General features: G+C 34.2%; 2 protein-coding genes across 9 annotated transcripts in view; both read left to right on the top strand.

Moving 5' to 3' along the window:
- Positions 1-24,402, top strand: part of LOC128996290 (multiple PDZ domain protein-like) — a 395,615-nt gene that overhangs the window by 151,384 nt on the left and 219,829 nt on the right. The window lies entirely within an intron of this gene.
- On the top strand, positions 5,295-6,599 carry LOC128996291 (TOG array regulator of axonemal microtubules protein 2-like). The gene has a single exon (XM_054421516.1). It carries the CDS (start codon positions 5,792-5,794, stop codon positions 6,533-6,535), a length of 744 nt encoding a protein of 247 aa, XP_054277491.1. The 5' UTR covers positions 5,295-5,791; the 3' UTR covers positions 6,536-6,599.

Raw genomic sequence — 24,402 nt, 5'->3', positions numbered from 1 at the left:
AAGATGTTCCAGAAGAAAGTAAAGATTCAACAAGAATTAGTGACATCTCAGCTTCATCATCTGCTCACGTAAGACTCCCAAAACTAGACCTCATCACGTTTGATGGTTCTCCTCTACAGTGGGTAAGTTTCATCAACTTATTTGACACTAGCATCCATCTGAATGAAAGCATTTCAAACGTCACTAAATTTCAATATCTTCTCAGCGTGCTCAAAAATGAACCACTAAATCTCGTAAAAGCTTTCAGTATCACTTCAGCCAATTACTCAATTGCCTATCAGCTCCTCAGAGACAGATACCACAACACCCGAAGGTTAACTACACTTCACCTAAACAAACTGATCGACCTACCGGACATTTCCTCTACCTCAAACAAATGTCTCAGAACGTTCCTCAACTTGTTCTATGAACACACAGAAGCACTTAAAGCTCTTGACTGTGACATTACTTCTAACTCTAACCCTCTGTTGTCCACCATACTCTTACGAAAACTAGACAATGACCTTCTAAAACAACTAGAGGCTTTTAGAATTAATATAAAATGCGAAACACATTCTCTACCAGAAGTAGTCGAAATAGTCAAATTTCTTAATCAAGAGTGTAACCAAATGGAAGACGCTGTGTTACATACCAAGTTTGCTCAAAGTACGAACAACCACAATTCAAATTTTAAACCCAAATCTTTCACATCCAAGCCCTCTTTCATTCAAGCTCAGAAAGTTACAATGGTCTCTACTCCAACTCCATCAAATCAAGACAACTCAAAAAATCCTTTCTCATTTCCCTGCTTTGTCTGCTCATCAACTGGCCACAAGGTTTATGCTTGTCCTAGCTTTCTCTCTCTTTCTTCAAATGAACGTTTTAAAACCGTAAAGGACAACAACAGATGTGTCTCTTGCCTCGGAAAACATGATGTTAAAACATGTAAGTCTAAAGCATCTTGCTTCAAATGCCACAAACGTCATCACACCTTACTTCATTTTGAACATGACAAGACATCTCAAGGTTCTACATCATCACAACCATCAACCACTCATGTTTCGAATGAAAAACCTACCGTATCTCTTTGCTCACAGGAAGCCAGTCCTGCTAATCAAATCCCTAAAACTGTAATTTTAGGCACAACACTGGTTAAAGTTACTGCTCAAAATAACGTTTCTCATGTGTTCAGAGCATTGATTGATAGTGGCAGCATGTGTGATTTTATTAGTGAAAAAGCTGCTCAACTACTGAATGCACCTCGTTTCAAATCCAACTTACAAGTAGTTGGTCTTTCTCAATCTCCAACTCTCACAAAGGGTATTGTGAACCTCACTGTTAACACACTGGCAGGAAAATTAGTTGCATCCAACCATGAAGTGCACATACTTGATAAAATATCTGTCAATCTCCCTAGATCTCAAATATCACAAAGAGTTCTATTGAAAGTAAAACCTTACCCCCTTGCTGATCCCAGCTTCCACTTATCAGGGCCCATTGACATGCTGATCGGAGCTTCTCTCTTCCCTCTTCTTTTAACGAATGAAAACTATTCTCTCGGCCCTAACATGCCTAACATGATGGGAACTCACTTTGGCTTTGTTGTTATGGGGAATGCACCTTGTTCAACCGATTCCCAGCCTGCCAACACTCCATCCATCTCTCTGCTCTCAACGGTTGACAACGAATTGCATAACTCTCTACAGAAATTTTGGAAATTAGAGGAATTATCTGTACCCTCAAAGATATCGGTTGAAGAGCAACAGTGTGAAGATCTGTTTAAAGCTACCCACTCTAGGGACGAAAATGGCCGTTACTTAGTTCAGCTACCATTTAAAGAAAATCATCCACCTTTAGGATCTTCCAAACTCATCGCAGAACGACGTTTTCACTCACTTGAACGACGTTTTACACTCTCTCCTGATTTGTATAAAGCTTACTCTGACAATATAAATGAACACATCTCTCAAGGTCATATGGTAAAACTACCTCATCTAGATATCAACTCTCCTCACTATTTCTTGCCACACCATGCAGTTGTGAAACCATCCAGTACCTCAACTAAACTCCGAATCGTTTATGATGCAAGCTGCAAAACCAGCTCTGGAATTTCCCTCAATGATTCTCTCATGACCGGCCCTAAATTACAGACCAACATTTGTGATATATTGCTACATTTCAGAATACACAATATCGTTTTCACTTGCGATATTCGCCAAATGTATCTTCAAATCTTAATCAAACCTTCCGATCAACTGTTCCAACTCGTCTTGTGGCGTGACAATCCCTCTGAAGATATATCCACATACAAACTCACTCGAGTGACTTTTGGAGTAAATAGCTCACCCTACTTAGCGATTCGTACCCTCCACCAGTTAGCTGAAGACGAAGGTAAAGACTTCCCTGAAGCAGCAAATGTCTTGCGCACTCAGACTTACGTAGACGACATTGTAACTGGAGCAGACACGGTAGATGAAGCAAAGAACCTTCAAAATCAACTCATTCAACTACTCAACCGTGGACACTTTGAACTTCGAAAATGGACTTAAAATTCTCCCGAGCTTCTTCAGTCTCTTCCAGACACTCATAAAGACTCTCCAGTCTTTCTTGAAAATACACCTGATCCCCATTTCTCAATTCTTGGCCTACACTGGTCTCCAGACTCGGACAATTTTTCATTTCATCTCAACCTACCGCCAAAAACACTAACTAAACGTCACGTTCTCAGTCTAGTCGCTAAAATATACGATCCTTGTGGATTTCTTAGCCCATGTACTATGACAGCAAAATGTTTTATTCAACTTCTCTGGACGACCGGTCTACAATGGGATGAACCTCTCACTCCAGAACTTAGTGCAATTTGGAGTAACTTTATCTCAGCGATACCAGCACTTGCAGACATTCAGATCCCTAGAGCATTGAAAATCTCTCCAAATTCTAGTGTTGAACTTCACGGCTTCTCAGACGCCTCTGACCGTGGGTTTTCAGCTGTTGTCTATGTACGATGTTCCCAACCCAACGGAGAAGTGACTACACGTATGGTTTTATCTAAAACTAGAGTCGCCCCTCTCAAGAAGGTGACTCTTCCACGATTAGAACTCTGCGCTGCCCACTTGTTAGCTCAACTCGTAAACTTCTGTTGTTCTTCATTCAAACCCTTAATTTCACTCAACCAATGTTATTTGTGGTGTGATTCTTCAGTAACCTTGACATGGCTTCAAACTCCATCTTACAGGCTGAAAACATTCGTGGCTAACAGAGTCGCCCAAACACAAGAACTTGTCCCCTATCACTGTTGGCGTTACATCCCTAGCAAGGAAAACCCTGCTGATTGTGCTTCAAGAGGTATTCTAGCCATTGAGCTTGTGTCTCACCCCCTTTGGTGGTCAGGGCCTTCTTGGCTTTCTCTTCCCCCTTCAAACTGGCCTGATGTAACTTTTTCACCTACAGATATCTCAACATTAGATGAAGTAAAACACACTCCTCTAACTGTACTTGTGTCAACTACCACTGAATCTACGCTGACCAATCTTCTCATTAAATATTCTTCATGGGAACGACTTCTTAGGATTTTTGCTTACGTCCTTCGTTTCATACACAACTGTAAAGGTTCTGAAAAACGCCAAGGTTTCATCTCAACACAGGAACTGAAAGACACAAAATATCACATTTTTAAACTTGTACAAAAAGAAGTATTCACAGAAGAAATCAACTGCCTCAAACGGAAATCATTTTGCTCCACTCGTTTACAACGTCTTTCACCTTTCATTGACTCATTTGGATTATTGCGTGTTGGAGGACGTCTTTCTCAGACATCACTTCCTGAAGATGCTCGACATCCCATTATTCTGCCAAAAAAGCATCATGTGGTAAATCTCCTCATTGACCACTACCATATCTACAATCTTCATTCAGGCCCTCAGCTTACTCAAGCATTACTTTACAAACATGTTTGGATACTGTCTGCCCGTTGTGCCATACGCTCTCGTATCCATAAATGTGTCAGATGTTTCAAAGTCAAACCTAGAAATGTGTGTCCTCTCATGGCTGATCTCCCTCAGTCTCGTGTAACTCCTGCTCGACCTTTCCTCCACACCGGCATAGATTATGCAGGGCCTTTTACTGTTAAAATCTTCAACCTCAAGGCAGTGAGACACATAAAGTCATACTTTTGTACTTTCATCTGCCTCGTCACGAAAGCTGTACATTTGGAAGTAGTAACAGACCTAACGACTGAATCTTTCATTGCTGCAATGACTCGATTTGTATCTCGCAGAGGACATTCTTCCGACATTTACTCGGATTGTGGGTCCAACTTCATTGGTGCTGACTCTACCCTACGCAAGATTGTTGAAAAATCTCTTTATTGTCAAGACTCCAAACGGAAGATTCAACGATTCTCTTCACTTAAAGGCATCAATTTTCATTTTAATCCACCAGCCGCTCCGCATCAAGGAGGATTGTGGGAATCGTCTGTAAAGAATGTGAAACATCATCTCCGTCGAGTAATGGGAAACTCAGTCTTAACACTCATTGAATTCATCACATTGTTGACCCAAATCGAAGCAATGCTCAATTCCCGATCACTGACACCTCTTTCAAATGATCCTTCGGATCTCGCAGCACTGACTCCCGGACACTTCCTGATTGGTGCACCCCTCACAGCAGTACCTGAACCTAATCTCCTGACAGTTCCTGAAAACCGTCTCAAGCAATGGCAGCTAGTTCAAGCATTTCATCAACGCATATGGCATAGATGGCACCTAGAATACTTAAACAACTTGCAACAACGTACCAAGTGGACTCGGAAATCAAAAAATCTTGAAGTGGGTGACCTTGTTCTGGTACATATGGACTCACCACCTCTCTCGTGGCCTCTCGCTCGAATTACAGCAGTTCATCCAGGGGCTGATGGGGTTGTGCGAGTGATAGACTTAAAAACATCAAGTGGCAACCTCAGAAGATCTGCCCACAAAGTGTTTCCCCTGCCAACTGTGGATTCGTGAACTGTTTTTGTTGAATCCACTGGGGATTCAAGGCCCCCGGTATGTTCAGTAAACTTTAACCATTCATATTATTTAACACTCTATGTTTTATTTAATGTACATCTCTTTTCCTTGCAACTAACATGTGTTCTTAATCAAATTAAATTATTCTCTATTGCTAACACATGTTGTGTATCAAAAAGTAAATAAAACAGTGCTTGTTCTCTTATCCCAAAAGTGTGTTCATTTTTTTCTCATCTTATAATCTCCATTTAATTTCATTCTCTACAAAACATTCATTGTTGCTAAAAATAATATTGTTATGCCAGAGAAATAAAATTTTGATGTAATAAAGTTTTAATAAGTTTCTTAAAAATCAAAAGTTCTAAATTATTTTTAATGTTTATTAGTCTAGTGTTTAAAGTTTAATATTATGTTGTCCGGAGAAAAGCAAATAACAATGGGAGAGGGACAGTTCATTCAAGAACAGGCAATTACACAGGGATACCAAGGAATGAATGGGGAAGGAGAACCAAAAATAGAAAAGGATAATTCATGTACTGAAATAGGAAGTACTAAGAACCCAAAAAAGATAGTTGTCTGCTCTATGTGTAATGGAAAAGGATACTATGAAGAAGTTCAAAAGCCTGAAATATTCATTGATGGTAAGAGGCGAGAAGAAAATTCAGAAAACAATGGAAAATGCTGTCCTCTGCCATCTATATCACAACCCCGTCCCCATTACCAGTTGGAACAGCTGTTTAAAGCAACTGATGGCAAAGCACTCAGTAGAATGTCAGATTCTGTGATTGCATCGAACCGCTCATATGGGTAATCTCCTACTGACTACAAAACAGCTTGACAAACATCCAGAAGATGTTGCAAGGCTGGCTGCCATTAAACTCAACAGGAGCGACTGGCAGACAATGAAAGCAGGTTTGGAGGAATGCCTCCAACTAGCACACTCATATCCAGATGAGTTGGAGCCCCACATGAGCCTCGTGTACCGAGCAATCAGCTGTCTGCTTCATGGCCACCGCCCGCACATCACCATGTTTGCTTGCCAAGCATCACGCGAGTTCTTCGCACACATGCGCTCAACATGCCGGCCGGAATTTGATGAAATCGTTCATTCACTACTGGCCCGAACAGCTGACAGTAATAAAGAAATCAGACTGTACGCCAATGACGCCTTAGATAAAATGGTCACATACATTCAGACAACACAAGCAGTGCGGCCGATTGTGGACAAAGGACCAATACATAACAACCCACTAGTGCGGACAGCAACGGCAAGGCTCTTATCTTGTGTTGTAGCTCTGAAAACTCCAAACACAATTCTGACTCACCCACACTTGAGGGATACGTGCAAACGAATCATTGAAACTGGGGCACTGCTGCTGGCAGACAGCAACATTAATGTCAGATCTGAAGCAAAATTATTGATATCTCGGTTTATGAATGAAGAGGAGTTTGAAAGTGTTTACTATGCAGAAGTTGGTGAAAAACTAAGAAAAAGAGTGCAGAGTACTTTTATTGATATCAAAACAAAGATGCAAGCTTTGGACTGACATTTGTGAACACTGAACTGGAACAATATCAGTCGTGATGGTGGATATTTTACAAATTTATATTCTACAAAACATTCATTGATCCGGCTCGAAGGACCAATGAATGTTTTGTAGAGAATGAAATTAAATGGAGATTATAAGATGAGAAAAAAATGAACACACTTTTGGGATAAGAGAACAAGCACTGTTTTATTTACTTTTTGATACACAACATGTGTTAGCAATAGAGAATAATTTAATTTGATTAAGAACACATGTTAGTTGCAAGGAAAAGAGATGTACATTAAATAAAACATAGAGTGTTAAATAATATGAATGGTTAAAGTTTACTGAACACACGGATTACGTGCATAATGGAACCACGCTGTTTTGTGTTGTTTCGTTGGAATCCTGATGTGCGGCAAAGTATAAACCGTACGGCAAAGTATAAATATGCAGCAATTAGCAGCTTTCTGTACTATAAACAGTACAAGGAAGCCAACTTTGTCGGGTGACTGTAGGAAAAAAACTGTTTTATTCACAAGCGCTTTTGGAAACTAGGTTTCCATCATCAGGCTGTGTTTAAACTGATACAAAAAGTAAATAAAAAGTTATAAAAGTAAATAGTATATTTAAATATATTAGTCCGGTGGCTTAGGGCTTTAATTTACGAGTACCGTTACCTGCTGGATAAAAGCACCAAATTTGGCATGAAGGTACCTTAGGGTATACTAATAAATTTTAGCCTAGGAGCCCTTTTGAAATTTTAAATATTTCGACACACGGCACCAAAATTCAAAATGGCCGACAAATACGACAAAAACTACCTTTAAAACAATCCATTCTCCTGTTAACTCTAAAATATAACTTAAATCCAACCAAGACTCTACAATACAAACCGGAGACATACTAAATTATATGAAAGAAATCTTATGTGTGTCCGTGTGTGAGTGGGTGGGGGTATGTGTGTGAGTATTTATGTAACGAAACCTGTACTGGACGTTGCGCAAAAATGGGCAAACCAATTTACTGCAAATTTGGTGTGGACTTTGTTAATATCATATGTCAACCATGTCAATCATATGTCAACATTTAGATCTGTTTCCTTTTATTTATCTATTTATATAATTTTATTTTATTTATTTTTACAATTTTCATCATTTTTTTTTTAGATCTACAGGGTTAGGCAAAAGTATGGAACCCCCCAGTTAACCTTTTACCGCGTTGCAGTAGGAAAACCAAACTCGGCATATATTTACACAATAAAAATTGCACTTTTTATCAAAGTTACAACTTTGCCTCAGCCCCCAAAACGGGGTATTTTGGGGGCAGCCCCAAATTTTCAAACTTAAAAACCTATAATTTGACCGCTCATTTTAAAGGGCTTATCAAGATAAATTGAATGGTGTAAACCATAGGTCGATATCGCACCCCAAATCAAAATGGCAGCCATTTTAATTTAAGATGAGCAAGCAAAAGATAAAGTCTGGAAGCCTCCAGTTAACTTTATAACGTGTGGCAGGGGGAAAACCAAACTCGGCACATGTTTACAAAATAAAAAAATTCACTTTTTCATTACAGTTAGAACTTGTACCCGGCTCCCAAAATGGGGTATTTGGGTGCGGTCCCAAATTTTCAAACGTAAACACCTATCATGTGACCCCTCATTTTAAAGGGTTTCTCAAGACAAATTAAATGGCGCAAACTAGAAGTCAATATCGCCCCCCTAATACTACTTACTTACTTTCCGTGCCCGGAAATCAGACTTCGCATTTCCAAAAATTAGCTACCGATATGGCTTTGTCATTCGCATGTAAAAGATCATCAAATGTGCAAGACTGGTCTAGGCGTGGGCAGATCAGCAGATGGCCAGGATCCTGGACAGCACCACACGCGCACAAGATGTTTTCTTTGTCTGGTAAGAGACCCCATTACTGCATGTTTGTCCTGCATTTTGGTACCTCGACCCTAATTCGATTTAGGGTCTTCCACACCGTGTAAAGAAGGCCTCCACCAGGAGCCAGTTCCTCCCTGGCTGGCAAGGAAGGGTTAGTCAACGTGGCCTCCCACCTTGCCACCCGATTGATTGAGAGTGATCCATCCAGGACTCGTGTCCGTGATAAAAAGCTCTTTCTGGACCGAAGCTGTCACTCTGCAGCAGGTTGGTGGCCGTGTAATGGGTGACGAGGGTCTGTCTTTTGCTTACTCCTTTCTGCGTCGGCAGCGACATCACGTCGGATTGATGGAGGGGCGATCCCTATGATAGGATAGTTTGTGTACTGGGGTTGGTTTCAAAGACCCAGTTACAATCCGAGCCATGTCATTGACTGCTATGTCAACCTTTTTTGCATGTGACGATGCATTCCATAGTGGTGCAGCGTACTCCGCAGCCGACACACTGAGCGCTAAAGCTGAGGTTCTGAGGACATTAGGGTTAGCACCCCAGCATCTGCTGGTGAGCTTATTGATGATATTATTCCTCGCTGAGACTTTACCTCTTGTCGCAATACAATGCGCCTTAAATGTCAGTGTGCGGTCCAGTATGACACCAAGATATTCCCCCCTAATCAAAATCGCAGTCATTTTGAAATATGCCTTATTAACTTTGTAACAGATTACAGCTGGAACACTAAACTCTACATACCTTTATTAAAAAAGATAATTCACCTTTTTGCCAGTATTAAAATATTAAATGTTTAAAGTTAACTGGGATTATCAAGACTTTATCTTTTGCTTGCTCATCTTAAATAATTAAAATGGCTGCCATTTCGATTTGGAGTGGGATATTGACCTCTGGTTTACACCATTCAACTTCTCTTGATAAACCCTTTAAAATGAGTGGTCACATGATAGGTGTTTAATTTTGAAAATTTGGGGCTGACCCCAAAATAACCCATTCTGGGGGCTGGGGGCTGGGGCAAAGTTGTAACTTTGATGAAAAAGTGCAATTTTTTATTTTGTAAATATATGCTGAGTTTGGTTTTCCTACTGAAACGCGTTAAAAAGTTAACTGGGGGGTTTCCATACTTTTGCCTAACTCTGTAGATCTAAAAAAAAATAGATGAAAATTGTAAAAATAAACTAAATAAAATTATAAAAATAGATAAATAAAAGGAAACAGATCTAAATGTTGACATATGATACTAACAAAGTCCACACCAAATTTGCAGTAAATTGGTTTGACCATTTTTGCGCAATGTCCAGTACAGGTTTCGTTACATAAATACTCACACACATACCCCCACCCACTCACACACAGACACACATAAGTATTCTTTCATATAATTTAGTATGTCTCCGGTTAGTATTGTAGAGTCTTGGTTGGATTTAAGTTATATTTTAGAGTTAACAGGAGAATGGATTGTTTTAAAGGTAGTTTTTGTTGTATTTGTCGGCCATTTTGGATTTTGGTGCCGTGTGTGGAAATATTTAAAATTTCAAAAGGGCTCCTAGGCTAAAATTTATTAGTATACCCTAAGGTACCTTCATACCAAATTTGATGCTTTTATCCGCCATGTAACGGTAATTACACTAAGCCACCGGACTATATGGAGTAAGAAGAAAACTTAAGTTCTAAACTGATCTCTAAGGAATATTGTTAAAGGAATATTGTGTATTTATTTACTACTGTAATCTAATTTAAAATTGAGTGGTATTCTATTTTGTAATACACCGTTTAATTGCTTTGTAACTTATTTGGATATTCCTCTAATAATCTTAGTAAAAAAATAATATATTCATAAGTGTTGTTCCTTACTAACTTTAACCATTCTTTAACTAACATAGATCTTCCATTAATTTAATGTATATTTCTAAAGAAGTAAGTTGGTACTTTCACAATATAATCATGAGTTCCATATTGAGAGGGATGAAATTGCATTGGTGATAAATTCTTTATCACATCCGGCAGAGTAAAACGCCCTAGATTCATTCTTACAGTTATGCAGGCGCTCTTGTAGTTCAATATACCTCTTGGCAATTTATATTCCTTATATGGCAATGCATACCTGCTACCTATGCCTAAAAGAGGTCACTATTTTTTATTACTATGCCAGATATATAAATTCCAGTGTAAGAAATGCAAAGCATATTTCTTTCATAAACATTCCCGCGTTTCCCTTGATTCTGGCGAATCAGGACAAAATTGCGGAACAAAACCATTAGAAAACAAACTTTAAGGCAGAACTCATACTTCTATTTAAATAGGAACCAGTCAAGAGATAGCAACAGCTGTTTTTGCCAAATTAGCTGATGAGTTTGTCATTAACACACAACAATTAATTATCTATTTAATTTATAAAATCACATTTACTTGAATTTATTTTAAATAGTTTTGCGAATAAAATTACTTCAACAAAATAACACCCCATTATTTCAATGTTCCATTTTTGTATGATTAGTCGGATTCAAGTGGTACCCAGGAATGGTTTTGTTTGTTTTATTTTACCAACATTATGTTAGTTGTTGGTGTGTACAATTTAAAGTTTGGGATTTGTTTCAATGTATCTGATATATTAGTAGAGGACTTCTTAGTATAATGGGTGGACCAATGCTTCTACTAGGTGTCGAGATTGCTTCGGCAAAAACCCTCAAATAAACAAACACAACTATTAAGATGCAATCTTTTTTAAAATCATACTTCTTAGCAAAACATTCTTCTTGAATATATATATATATACTAAATTTAAAATATAATCAAATAGAATATAAAATCAATATATGTATGTAAGGCAAAAGATTATTTTAAACCAATACCTATATTATTTGGCAATTTCAAGTCTATTGATATAAATTCTTTTCCCACAAGAAAGGTTTTGGCCTAGAACTGTAAATTTACTCTCAATACATGAATTTTTGTTTGGTTGTTTTCTTATCCAACTAATATTTCTGTAAAAAAGTCTACTAAGAATTAAAATTCAAATATTTTAATCCCAACATAAATAAACAGCCTTTTTGGCCATGCAAAAAGAAGAAAAAATTAAAACCCAGAAGTCGACCAGGCTGTGAACAATTTGTAAACCATTATTCATTAAATGGTAAAAAGTTGTATAAATATTTATCTTACCCTGATGTATGTATTGTTCCAGCCCTTTGTAATTGGGCCTTTGATGTCATAGGTACCTAATACACTGACCATGCTTTCCTTTGATTCAATTTTAGTTTGCCTACAGCAAATAGAATCTATCTATATACGTACTTAATATAATAAGGGCTTTCCCTGTAACATTCCTTTTCCAGCCGTCCTAACAGAAGTTTTTACGATTCAGGTGTAATTTAAAAGCTAAAGATCTAACCTGTCTGCGAATGGTAATTATAGCCTAAAGGTAATTCCCTTTAGGGCCTTGACTCTCTCAAGTTTATTTTATTTTTTGAGTCCATTTTCAAAGATCCAGTTGTGCTGACCAACATTCTTTATAACGGTTTAAATGTGAATTTTTATTTACAGCTGTTTATGAAAATGTATTTTGATTTGAAATTGGCTACTTTTTTGACAAACTGTGACTTGATTGAGGGGGTTAAATCACTCTTTTAGGATGAATTTAGAATCAAAAAAATTATTGTAAATTGCTAGTTCTATTCACCTAATAACCTTTCTTAAATATTGCACTGGATTAATTAATTTAGCCTAGGAACAAGTTTTGGACCCTATTAAACTGCCCAATTTTCCCACGTCCCCTTGTGATTTTTAATGCAGTTACACTTTACAATAAGATGATTTGAAGTTGACTTATAGAGGCAGGACTGTTGCATTATTAAAAAAGATTGCCGGTCCCAAAAAAGGACTTCATTGAGAAAACTGTTTTTATTGTAATAAAAAGTCAGAACTATTGCACATAGAGCAATGTTTGAACTCAAGATTTCTTAATTTTTTCAATGTATTTATACTTTTTTTCACGATCATATATGTTTTCAATTATTTTTGTATACTTAAATACAACGAAAGCCAATCACTTGCAATCAAAGTTCATGGATTTAAAAAATTGAAAAAATGTCAACAAAAGAGATGGATCAAATGGACATAATTTCCGGGGAATAAAGTTCTGAAATTGTGATGTTTCAAAATACAAGACTAGTTATGATCCAAGAAACCTAAAAACTAATAAAAATTAATTGTGTTAAAATCAGAAACACTACATAAATTATAAAGGGATTAAGACTTTATTTGTGTTCTGAATATTAATGTAAAACATGTTCCAATAGACAAATCTGAAAAATCACTAGAACTCTGTTATGAAAGTCACGCATTGGTCAATGTAATGTAATACATTTACGGCGGTTTTACAAATTTAATGGCACTACTGTTTGGTGTATTTCCATGTCATGAAAAAGACATAAACGAAAATCTATTACATTCCAAGTGAGGTGCTTATTAAAAATTTTATTTCTTAATATTTTTTAATATTTATGCAGTTTATCATAACATGTATATTACTTTTTTATCAAACAAATTCTTTGTTAAAGTTTAATATTTTTATTATATTTTTGTATGATGTTCCTGTGTTTATTCATATTTAGTGGTGAAATCTAATCACATCATCTCAATAATGTCATTATGTACTGACACACAATAAAGAAACGAATAAACTTTGTTAACGATTTAATAATGACAAAAATTTTTGTTATTTAGTAGGCCCTATATAATACTTTTTATATAAATATAAAATGTTCATACTATTTATCATTGAAGTTTACTTGAGCATGAATAGATTTTATCTAGATAATGAAACATAATAATGGATTGACTGATAGTTCTTTTTGCATAACCAGAATAGTGTTTACTTCAAGCTAATTTTTTATGCTGCTAAATATTTCAGTAACATTGAAATAATAACATTTTGTTAATATAATGAAACAACTGAAACTTTACTTCATTTGACTTGGAAATTGTTTAGAAGTTTGCTTGAACGAGACCAAAACCTGTGTTTGAAGTTTTAATTTTCCTTAGGATACCAAATAAAAATAAACTAGAGTGAAACTCGCCGTGCTGAGATACTAAAATTATTTAAACTAGAAAATCCTACACAATATAGAATGGTTTAAATTATTTTTATTTTATTTTTTGTGCTGAGATACTAAAATTATTTAAACTAGAAAGTCCTACACAATATAGAATGGTTTAAATTATTTTTATTTTATTTTTATTTTAACAATGTATGTATTTTGATTTTCTCTGGGTAAATTGAAACTGCAAGTAATGTTATAATTATAAAAAAGCTGTAAGACAAATTTTTATTAAACACATTTACCATTTTACCCATTGAATATTTAATTTTATATTTAATTTGTAATGTAAACTGTTTAAGATAATTTTATTCCAAATTTGTAGAAAAGTATTGCTAATAATGAACAAACTCCATCTTATGTAATTCCTATAAAACTTTCACAAACATTTTACTTTGTTTCAATTGCACAACAATTATGTATCAGTGTTTGAATTTTAAAACCCTTTGTGAAACTGGTATTGAAACAATGTGATTAGTAATTCTCTCCTTCTAATCCACTTTTTATTTCGGAAAGGGGATTTTCCCCACAATCAAGTAGAGTAATATAGCCGTTGATTACTCAGCATTTGTAATCATTACTACAAAGACCCCGGATGGATTGGGTATCTGGGCTCATTTTTCTTCAAGTAACATTGTGTCATTGTTATTTTCAAGATTATTTGTTTACGTCTACTGCTTTATTCAATTTTGCCTTCAAAATATACTTTTGATTATGATAACAAAGGGCCTGTTTGATTCCCGGTATACGCACAAGACAAGTAAGAAATTAAGTCCCAAATTTTCTAGTGTTTAATCTGATAATTTTATATATCATCTTTTTATTGATGCGCTAAACTGGTATTTTTACCTATGCTGTATTAATAAAGTTTTTCAACTAAGGTCGATCACTTTCACCATGACTTTTACATAAATCCTCATATAGCAAACTTATTTAAGGTTCATGACTTATGCAAGCTTTGTAAGCACATTTCAACAGCCTACACTCACACATGCTGCACACCCTGTACTGGTATTGGCTTTGTCTAACCACTCAACTCCTCTCACTACTTAATTCCCGCCTTATGAGGGGTTTATGCATTGTAATGCGAGAGCTTTCATCTTGTCAAAAATTTTGTGTTTCTGCATTTATTACTGTTGGGTTGGAATTAATTTCCAAATATGCCTACTATATTTGTAGGATTTTTAAATTATTACTGTATTTGTACTACAGGCTGTATTACTATCAACAGTAAATTGTTTTATGTCAAATGCATTTATTCGTCTTGTGTATCAAAAGTTTACATTATTTTTTAAACTTAGACATAATTTTTTCAACTGCTGTGCAAAATAACAAAATTGAGGCGTTGACCAAACACATAAATATTTGTTTTACATCACTAAACGGTACTTACTATTTATTATTTATGCATTGATTTTAAAATTTATAACATCTTTTACTGTGGTTTTTATTAATGTTTTTTTAACAAGCTGCTGGTGTTATTCATGTTTTACGATAAAAAAGGTGCCTTTAAACGGTTGAAATTTACATTAAAATTATTGGAGCCATTTTTGAAGTTTGAGTTTACAATTCCAAACTTGGGGTTAAACATCGTTGAAAATTGTGCCTATAGACAAAATTTCAAGAAAACCGAACTTCTCGTTGGCTATATAGTTCATATCGATTTACTTCCAAAACCACTTTAGACATTAAGAGAATAACAAAACCGCAATTTGGCTAAAAAATCTAAACTTCCCATATACCCCAACAACGTTGACGGATGATACAACAGTTTTTCCATTTAGTAAATAAAAAGGGAAAACAATAAATAAACACAAAAATCTATTTCAATAATTGACTAAAAAATTTCTAAAGAAAGAAGTAGATTGGGTTTGTAACAATGTACAAATTGTCTGAAAACCCAACAATTAGTCGTAGTACAGTCACTGAAAAAAAGCTTAGCTGTGTGCAATAATTAATCTTAAAGTCAGGTAATTATTTAATAATAACATCGAAAGAAAAACCGAACATTAATAACGATTCTGCCTTTGGCAATCCAAACAATGGTTACATTCAATATTCTAAAGGTTCATTAATCTGAAGAGGAATTCAGATTGAGTTTTCTCTCATTTTGAAATTACAAACAGTCTTCCCTCAAAATCCTGTATTAATATTCATCACATCATATCATCAAAGTTAATGTTTTTTACATTCATTTAAAAAAAAAATTATATATTTTTGCTATATGGCAATAATGCTCTATACCCAAGATTACATAATCAACCTGGGACAACTATTCCATACACGGTATCTCAAGGTATAGAACTTGTGATACGGTACTCAAGCAAAGTGTAAACATAGTTCCCTATACCTTCAAGTGATACCTCACTTTGTGATAACTGAACTATTTAGACTATTCTGTTTCATAGTGAATAAAGTTTCCATCTCATTATTAACAGCTCAAATACAGTAGAACCAATTCAAAATTTCAAGTTTTATAACCATATAATGGTTTTCCATATTCTTTATCAATAGCAAAAATAAAAAGTATTTACCATTTTTATTATTTTTTGAACAACTAGTTCCCAACAAGCAAATATTATTTTGATTTGTGTTGATTGTGACACGATAGAATTTTTTGCCTTAATTATGTTTAATATTTTATTTTTTCCAATTCTAATTACAAACATTATACAGTACATTGTCCTCAGTCTGTAGTCCGTAGTCCATATAACATTAACACAATGTATAACTGCCTAGTTAGCTGAGTGGTTATTGCGTTTGCCTTAAATCTTAAGGTTGCCGGTTCAATTCCAAACGGGCTGATTCTGGCCACAGTTGTCCTTCGACAACAGGCTATCAATTAAATTATTCCATAGGCCTTTTAAAAATTAAGTTAGAAAGTTTTTTAGGGTTTTTAAATATCAAAGTTTTTAGGTTTTTTAACTGTTAACGTTTTAGGTTTTTTACTGTTAACATTTTAGGTGTTCACCTGAAAAACCTTTACAATACAATTTATCTGGCTAGTGATCTAGAAAGATGCGAGAGGGTACTTAAACACATTTAAAGAACGCATTGTTGGACTCTTGAATTTTACATTAGGCCCTACTACACTGGAAAACACTGGTCAAATAGGGCCGACGGAAATGCAAATGTATAAATGTACCCATGTATAAATATTGGAAAATAGTTACCTGTTTGGATTTTTGCTCAGATAAAACACACACACACACATTGTCTCAAATAACACTCAAGAATACTCAGCTGATGCTGAATGTCTTGCTGAGTCAAATGCTGAAGTCAACATTATTGTTCGTCAGCACCAAATACCGCAGCTGTGTAATGTACAGTAAAGCGTTTGTATGACTGATAATGAGAGAAACAATGCATTACTACCCTTTCAATATTATGTTAAAATCCAACAAAAGTTATAGTAGTGTCAACAACATCACGCTAAAAAGTATCAAACGTCAATAAAACATCGACAACATAAGGTTTATTTATACTAAAAGTTGCTAAATGTCATAGGCATCACGCTAAAAGCTGTGAGAAATTGATGAAGGGTCATAAACACAACGCTTATCGAAATAAAATAAAATACTGAAACCTTATTTTAACTTTTCAACAAACCAACACAGATAGTAAAGAAGGGTCATGAGCAAAGCTAATATTAAAGTCAAAATGTCAACAACAGTATATTTTTTTAAACTTCAAAAGTTAAAAGAGACTCACAAACATCAAACAATATCGCGCTAAAATCTATCAAAGGTTAGTGGAGGGTCAAATAGATCGCACTAAGGTAAAAAAAAATACGCCGGAATATGTGAAAAGTAGATAAAAGTCAATATAAATACTGCAATTTCGCACAGCTCAATACCCTGTACTCGGATCCATTGGCGCCCAAGAAGCGCGTCATGGCAACTGGTGGGCGATTTGAAGGTCACATTTGAATTGTTTACCCTTGTATGATACAGAAAAAATTGATATTAATGCTAAAATGAGGGACGGTAATATCATAGATAAAAGGAGTAATCTATGGTAATATGAACAGAATGATCCGTTACTTTGGTACAAAAGTCACTGGAAAAAGTTTATTTAATTGAACCAACATAGGTCAAGTACCTTTGCCTTTAACTTAGTGTTTGTATTGTTTTACTTTGTATATTTTTTGTCTACTTACGTTCGTAATGTACATAAATTAAAATTGATTTAGTCTCGTTTAATATCCTTATATTAAGTAATTTCAATGACTTGGAATTGTTAGATTCAGATAGACATGTATATTGATTATTAATTTGGTGTATTACAATGCAAACGTTTTGCTCGGCGTATTAACACAAGGGTGTCTTAACCGTTTAGGGTGTTATTTTGATCGCCTTAACATCGCCCTCTGTGTTTATCGTACTCTTGCTCAGTTATATAGTACAGTATCTTTAATTATAATTACTGTGGAGTGAATATTTCTTTCTCATGGTGAAGTAGCTAGCAGTTTGAGAATAAAAATGTACTTAAACTGATTTGTTGAGAATGCTCTTCTGAAAATTGCAGTTATCTTACTTTACCCGTATGTTTAACCATGCCAAACTAAGAAATCATCTCAGCGTTCGCTATTTATTCTTGTATGTCCTCGCCATCTGTCAGAGTATGAAACACCTACAGTATCAAGAAATCACAACTGAAAAATCACACTATACGATATCTCATTCTTGTTAGTTTGAAATTTACTTAAAAGTTGTATGATAATTATTAGATGCGTTGCAACAGTAATAATTTCATACTGGTGCTGTAGTATAAAAACAGCAATAATTCCAACCAACAAACTATTATCATTGTTATAAGAAGTTAACTACAATGAAGGACTAATTTAATTATAGTCGCGCTATTCTCACTCTGGAAATGTTAATCTTTTGGATTTGTATAAGCGATAATACGTACTAACAAACGTATCATTAAAATAGGTTATCAACTGTCGTAAAATAGATACAGATGTTTATACTATTTAAAAACACACATTGTTTACATAGGTTACTAATAAAAAATCACGATAGTGAAATTAATTTAGTTGTAACCACGTAAAACATTAAATTTACCTCTGCCTTTAATATTCACCAGAATATTCATTAAATTTTTATGAAAATCCGGAAAATAAACCAAGTGAAAGTAAGTTCAATTTTCAACTAGAGAAAGTAGAAATAGTTACCTGGTTGGAGGGGATGCGCTACGCAGAATGGTTCAGAATTTAGATCACACCAGTGCTACCAACGTGGTGGCACAAAATATCGTACCTCTAGAGAAATTATCATAAAACGTTAGACACTTTCAGGAACCATAGCAGGTTTGTTGATACGGTAAACTAGACTTGGCACGGAAAAAATAGAGTGGTGTTAAGAAGTTGAAGAGGAATTAAAATTTTATCATAAGAAATATATTTTTTCACTTACGCTAAAAAGCATTACAATTAACTTTTTGGATGGCTATAAAATTAGTAAATAATTACCCTAATCTATGAAATTGTGTTTTATTGGCAATTTGATTTATTGGCTAGTTGATGAATGTCACAATATAATGCTTTTCAAGCATTGTCGTACTATGTTAGATTGTTCTTCGACCAATTATAAATTTATTAAAACCGTAACCAAATTTATCGTAAGAATTGAATTAAATGAAGCTGATGTATGGAATATTTTCAATTTAAGAACGGTAAATAAATTCCTATTTAAAAATGGAGTTAATTTTAATTGTGTAACCTTTAAGGTAATTGGAACTAGTAAATACTTAAAAACTAATTTATTTATACTCCTTTTGGTTATTATGTATAAGCCAGTTCAAAGAAGTTCATCCTTAAGTTTAAATTAGCAGAATTAATTTTTACGTTTAATTTATCCTCTCCCTATTTGCAATGTTAAACTAGTCCGTCCACAAAATATGTTTCGTTTTGACATTTATAACACGTTATAATTTCTAAACATATAAATTAATTCTGTCGTGGGATTGTCGGATTTAGACTTGTAGGTGAAATCTCATCAATAATTCTGTATAGTTTATTTACAAAAACATCAGGTTTTGCAATTATTATTTTGACTTTTACAACGCTTCTGGAGGTGGATCAACTACTCCCGTTTTTTGAGGAAAATTATTAATTGCTACATTATATTAATTAACCGTCAAAAGGTAGGCAAGTAAAAATAAATGCTTATTGAAAACAGCTATTTACATCATTTAAAACACAAGATACATTGGAAAAGTCCAAATAATGGCAACATTGTAGTACCAAAGTAAAATTAATTTAAAAAACTTTTATAAAGTGTTATGTTGTATTATGTAGTATAAAATGTAATTAACTTTTGCGCCAAACCACTTTTGTTTTGTTTTGTGAATGCTTAACCTTTTATGCAAAAAGTATTGTTATTCTTAAAACCAATGCATGAATGGCCAAATGTTTGTGGGATCTTAGAATATAATTTACATTTTTAAGTTTAATACAATTAAAACCACTATCCGCTAAAAGCTATATCTCGAAAAAAAATTCCAACGGTACTATTGATAACAATTTCTTTAAAATTACCGTACAATTATCGTACGGCACGATAATCGTCGTGTTGGCACCCCTGCGTCCGATTCGCGCCGGAAACGGACGAGGTGCGCCGACCTCATAATCACCTTTAATCAATCCACGCCGTGAACGCACGCTTGAGTTTCTTTACAAATTGAATGACAGTTGTAAGTATTGAATTTGGAAGCTAAACAACTTCCACCCGTTTCAGCCCGTCGGGGTTTCGCTTCTGGGAGAGATTTTGTGAGAGAAGAGAGTATAGATAACAAGAATTGATCATCAACACTTATTGTTATTCAGAACACTGTCGGGTTTCCGAAAGCCTATTCAAAGTAGAAAGGGCTGCAATTTGTATAAAAGGGGTTTGTCGATGTATTCTAAAGAGGGGGTTTCTTTTTTATCGTGTGCTAGCTTTTTATCTCGATAATAGATGAAGGCTTATTTATTCACATATTTAATTAACTTATTCAATAACACATGGCCTTTAGGGTTGGGATATAGCTGTATTATTTGTATTATTGTCCAAGGCATTATCAACATGCCTATACATAAGCCATTATGATTGGCGGGGCTGTAACCCTTGTCTCTACATCTGAGTCCGGCGTTCTAATCAACTCGCGCCTCTCCAAACTAACAAAACAATAGCAAATGTAGCCTATATCTTGTTTATAAAAAAAAAAAAAAAAAAACTGTCACGAAATCTTTACTAGTTGTACTCTTTTTTTGTATGGCGGTTATCAATATGTTACAGTTGTAATAGTTGTCATAATCGTTGGCTTTTATATTTCAACGTTATTTTCACAATAGTATACATATACTAAACACAACATTAGTAGTTTAGACCGAATTCAGTAAAATACTTGTTTCGTAGATGAAGGACGAAACCATTACTTAACGACCAGACAAATTACTTGAAGAAAACATTACCAAGATTACTTTTTGTCACGACTCATCACTCAGTGACCTTCTGAAGGTTGTTGTTACTTTTTAGCGAATTTCCCTATAGGAAAGAAGCCATTACCGTATGCGGCACGGAAAGACCTAGGCCCGGGACCGTTTTCGTTTTTAATGTGCCCAGAGTCCAAAAACACTATTCGTTCAAATCACGATAGCTCGAGTAATTTTGGTATGATTTAGATACAATCTGAATAATTGATGAAATGTATGAAAGTATGAAATCATGGAGCTGTACGACTAGAGAAACTTGAATGAGTTGGCGAACCTGCAAGTTCGAGTCATAGAAACAAGATGTTGAAGAATTTTCAAGTTTTTCAAAAACATTTTATAAATTGTTAGCCTTAAAAATATAGCCTAAATGTCAAATTTTCATTTCAGACATCGTGTGGATCTTGAAAAAAAAATGTATATTGAATCATTGTTGTTCAATAAAGGTTACGGAAAAAATAAATAGCTTATTCCCTATATGAGAAATTCGCTAAAATAAATAAATTTAAAAATTACCATGTTATTTTTATGGAGAAAAAGAAAACTGTTTTAGTTCGCTTGTTTATGGATATATTGTTATAAAAGTTGGAAAATCTCTTCCATTTATCATATGCTATCATGTGTATCACTTTTTCCCAAGTACTCGTTAAATCTAATGGTATTTAAATGGGAAATAAAAATGATAATTCATTATGGAAATATTTCAGTTAAAATACAATAAGACAAATTGAAATCCGCTTAGTCTGCAGGTTTGCTGCGGCGAGGGTATTTACTGTCTTTTTGTTTGGTGGTTGTCTTCATTCCAAACGTTCAAAGATAATTCTTATTTTCTGCTTTGTGGGGTTCGTCTGGAAAGATTTTGCTAAATATCTTCCAGCATTTTGTAATTGTCTCTTTTAAATGGTAAATATTTAAAAATTCTGTTTTGAACTACACACTGCTGCGTTTGGTATTAACATTAAAGCCAAATCATTGTTTGCTGGATTGTTTTTGCATTTAAAGACGAAAATTTGCTTCGTGAATTGGATTATGCTTTTCCGAAGGGATGGCTACTTTTGTTTTGTTATCATTCTAATCTATTGTGTTAGTTATCAAGGCGATAGTGTCATGTTTACCCGAACATGTTAATTACTATGGACACAATGTCGTTACTCCAGTTTAGCAGCCAATTACCGTATACGTGGGGTAATTGTTCAGTAATTAATAAATTGCCCACCCAACAACTCGGCTTTCGTAGTTGGTACGCAGAGCTGGTGTTGGTGTAGTGTTTAGAGCGTAGGACTTCTATGCTGTAGGACCCGGGTTCAAATCCTGCAAAATATTATTCAATGGATTTTATCCATGGTTCAGATTCCACACTAAGCTGTATGTGTTGTAGGTCCGCCTGTATAGAAACACAAAAGACAGATCTTTTAAACACGGATAGCAACTATCCCTTAAAGAAAATAAAAACCTAAATCGATTTTTCCACTTTTAGTTAGTGTATTTTGAATTTTTACAAATTAATTGACAATGTCATGAAACAGCTAAAAAATGAAGTTTAGTCAGTTAATAAATGCAATACTTTATACATAGATAACCAAATATAAAGACGTATTACATTACTAATTTGAAATATTAAAAAAATCACCTTAACTAAAAACCTTAATGGATTTTTTCCTCTTTTAGTTAATGTATTATGAATTTTAAAACGTTTTTATTAGCTCGCTTTCTTGTCCGGTACAAATTTTGCAATCGATTTTATACTAAGTTCCCGATGAGCCAGAGACTTGAAACTTGAAACATAGCTCACAAATGGATGACAATACAATATTATATAATTTAATTTTCATATTTCCCTTGGGCTACGCCCCAAGGGTTCGTTTCTATTAACTCGCTTTCTTGCAAATTGTAATACTTCCCGATGAGCTAGAGACTTGAAACTTGAAACATAGCTCACAAATGGATGACAATGCAATATTATATAATTTAATTTTCATATTTCCCTTGGGCTACGCCCCAAGGGTTCGTTTCTATTAACTTGCTTTCTTGCAAATTGTAATACTTCCCGATGAGCTAGAGACTTGAAACTTGAAACATAGCTCACAAATGGATGACAATGCAATATTATATAATTTAATTTTCATATTTCCCTTGGGCTACGCCCCAAGGGTTCGTTTCTATTAACTCGCTTTCTTGCAAATTGTAATACTTCCCGATGAGCCAGAGACTTGAAACTTGAAACATAGCTCACAAATGGATGACAATGCAATATTATATAATTTAATTTTCATATTTCCCTTGGGCTACGCCCCAAGGGTTCGTTTCTATTAACTCGCTTTCTTGCAAATTGTAATACTTCCCGATGAGCTAGAGACTTGAAACTTGAAACATAGCTCACAAATGGATGACAATGCAATATTATACCATTTAATTTTTATATTTCCCTTGGGATACGCCCCATGGGCTTCCACTTTTTCTATGTTTACATTTTGAAAGAATGTAAACATATCAATTAATTTAAGTCAGCTGTAAATACTTAAATTTGACAGTTCGAAGAGCAGAGGTTAAGAGGTACAAGTTCTGCTCCGGATATATTCTAAAAATATAAAACAAACATTTTAAAGTCAATATAAAACATCTGATTACAGATAATAATCAGGTTTTGGTTATATATTAACAGGCCATATAAAATATATTTAACATATTTACACATTAAAGACTAAAAAGTTGAAAATAATTTATAAATAAAAAGCTTTTTTAAAACAAAACGTTTTTAAACGCACTAAAAAGTAGAAAATAATTTATAAATATGTTGAGAGTATAAATACTTGTAAGATTTAAAACGAAAAACGTTGGATGCATGCAATTAATTGATAATAATACATTAGTTCAATAGGTGAAGGTAATTGTAAATTATCAATTGCATGCACCCCACGTTTTTCGTTTTAATTCTTACAAGTATTTATACTCTCAACATATTATTTATAAATTATTTTCTACTTTTTAGTGCGTTTAAAAAAGTTTTGTTTTAAAAAAGCTTTTTATTTATAAATTATTTACAAATTAATTGACAATGTCATGAAACAGATAAAAAATATAGTTTGGTCAGTTAATGAATTCAATATTTTATACATAGATAACCAAACAAAAAAGACGTATTACAGTATTTATTTGAAATTTACACTGAATAATCTTATTGTAAAATCATCTAATAATATAGGTCAGCCAACAATCGAATTTATTTTTGAAATCCTTTATAGTGTGTAATTTAATTAATTGTGGATTCAAGAAAGTTATATACTTTGAGTGACATCAGTATGTGGTTTTAGAGGTTTACTTAAACGATTGAATTTTATTGAGGTATGGTCAGTTTTATGGTATATTATGATTATGAGTAACCCGTTTTAGAGAGCTTAAAGGAGTTTTA

This window comes from Macrosteles quadrilineatus, unplaced genomic scaffold, assembly GCF_028750875.1.
Source record: "Macrosteles quadrilineatus isolate MER2022 unplaced genomic scaffold, UCM_ALF_1.0 Scaffold_6__1_contigs__length_79288215, whole genome shotgun sequence".
Lineage (NCBI taxonomy): Eukaryota > Metazoa > Arthropoda > Insecta > Hemiptera > Cicadellidae > Macrosteles > Macrosteles quadrilineatus.
The sequence above is the reverse complement of the archived record's forward strand: the minus strand, read 5'-3'. Positions and strand labels throughout refer to the sequence as shown.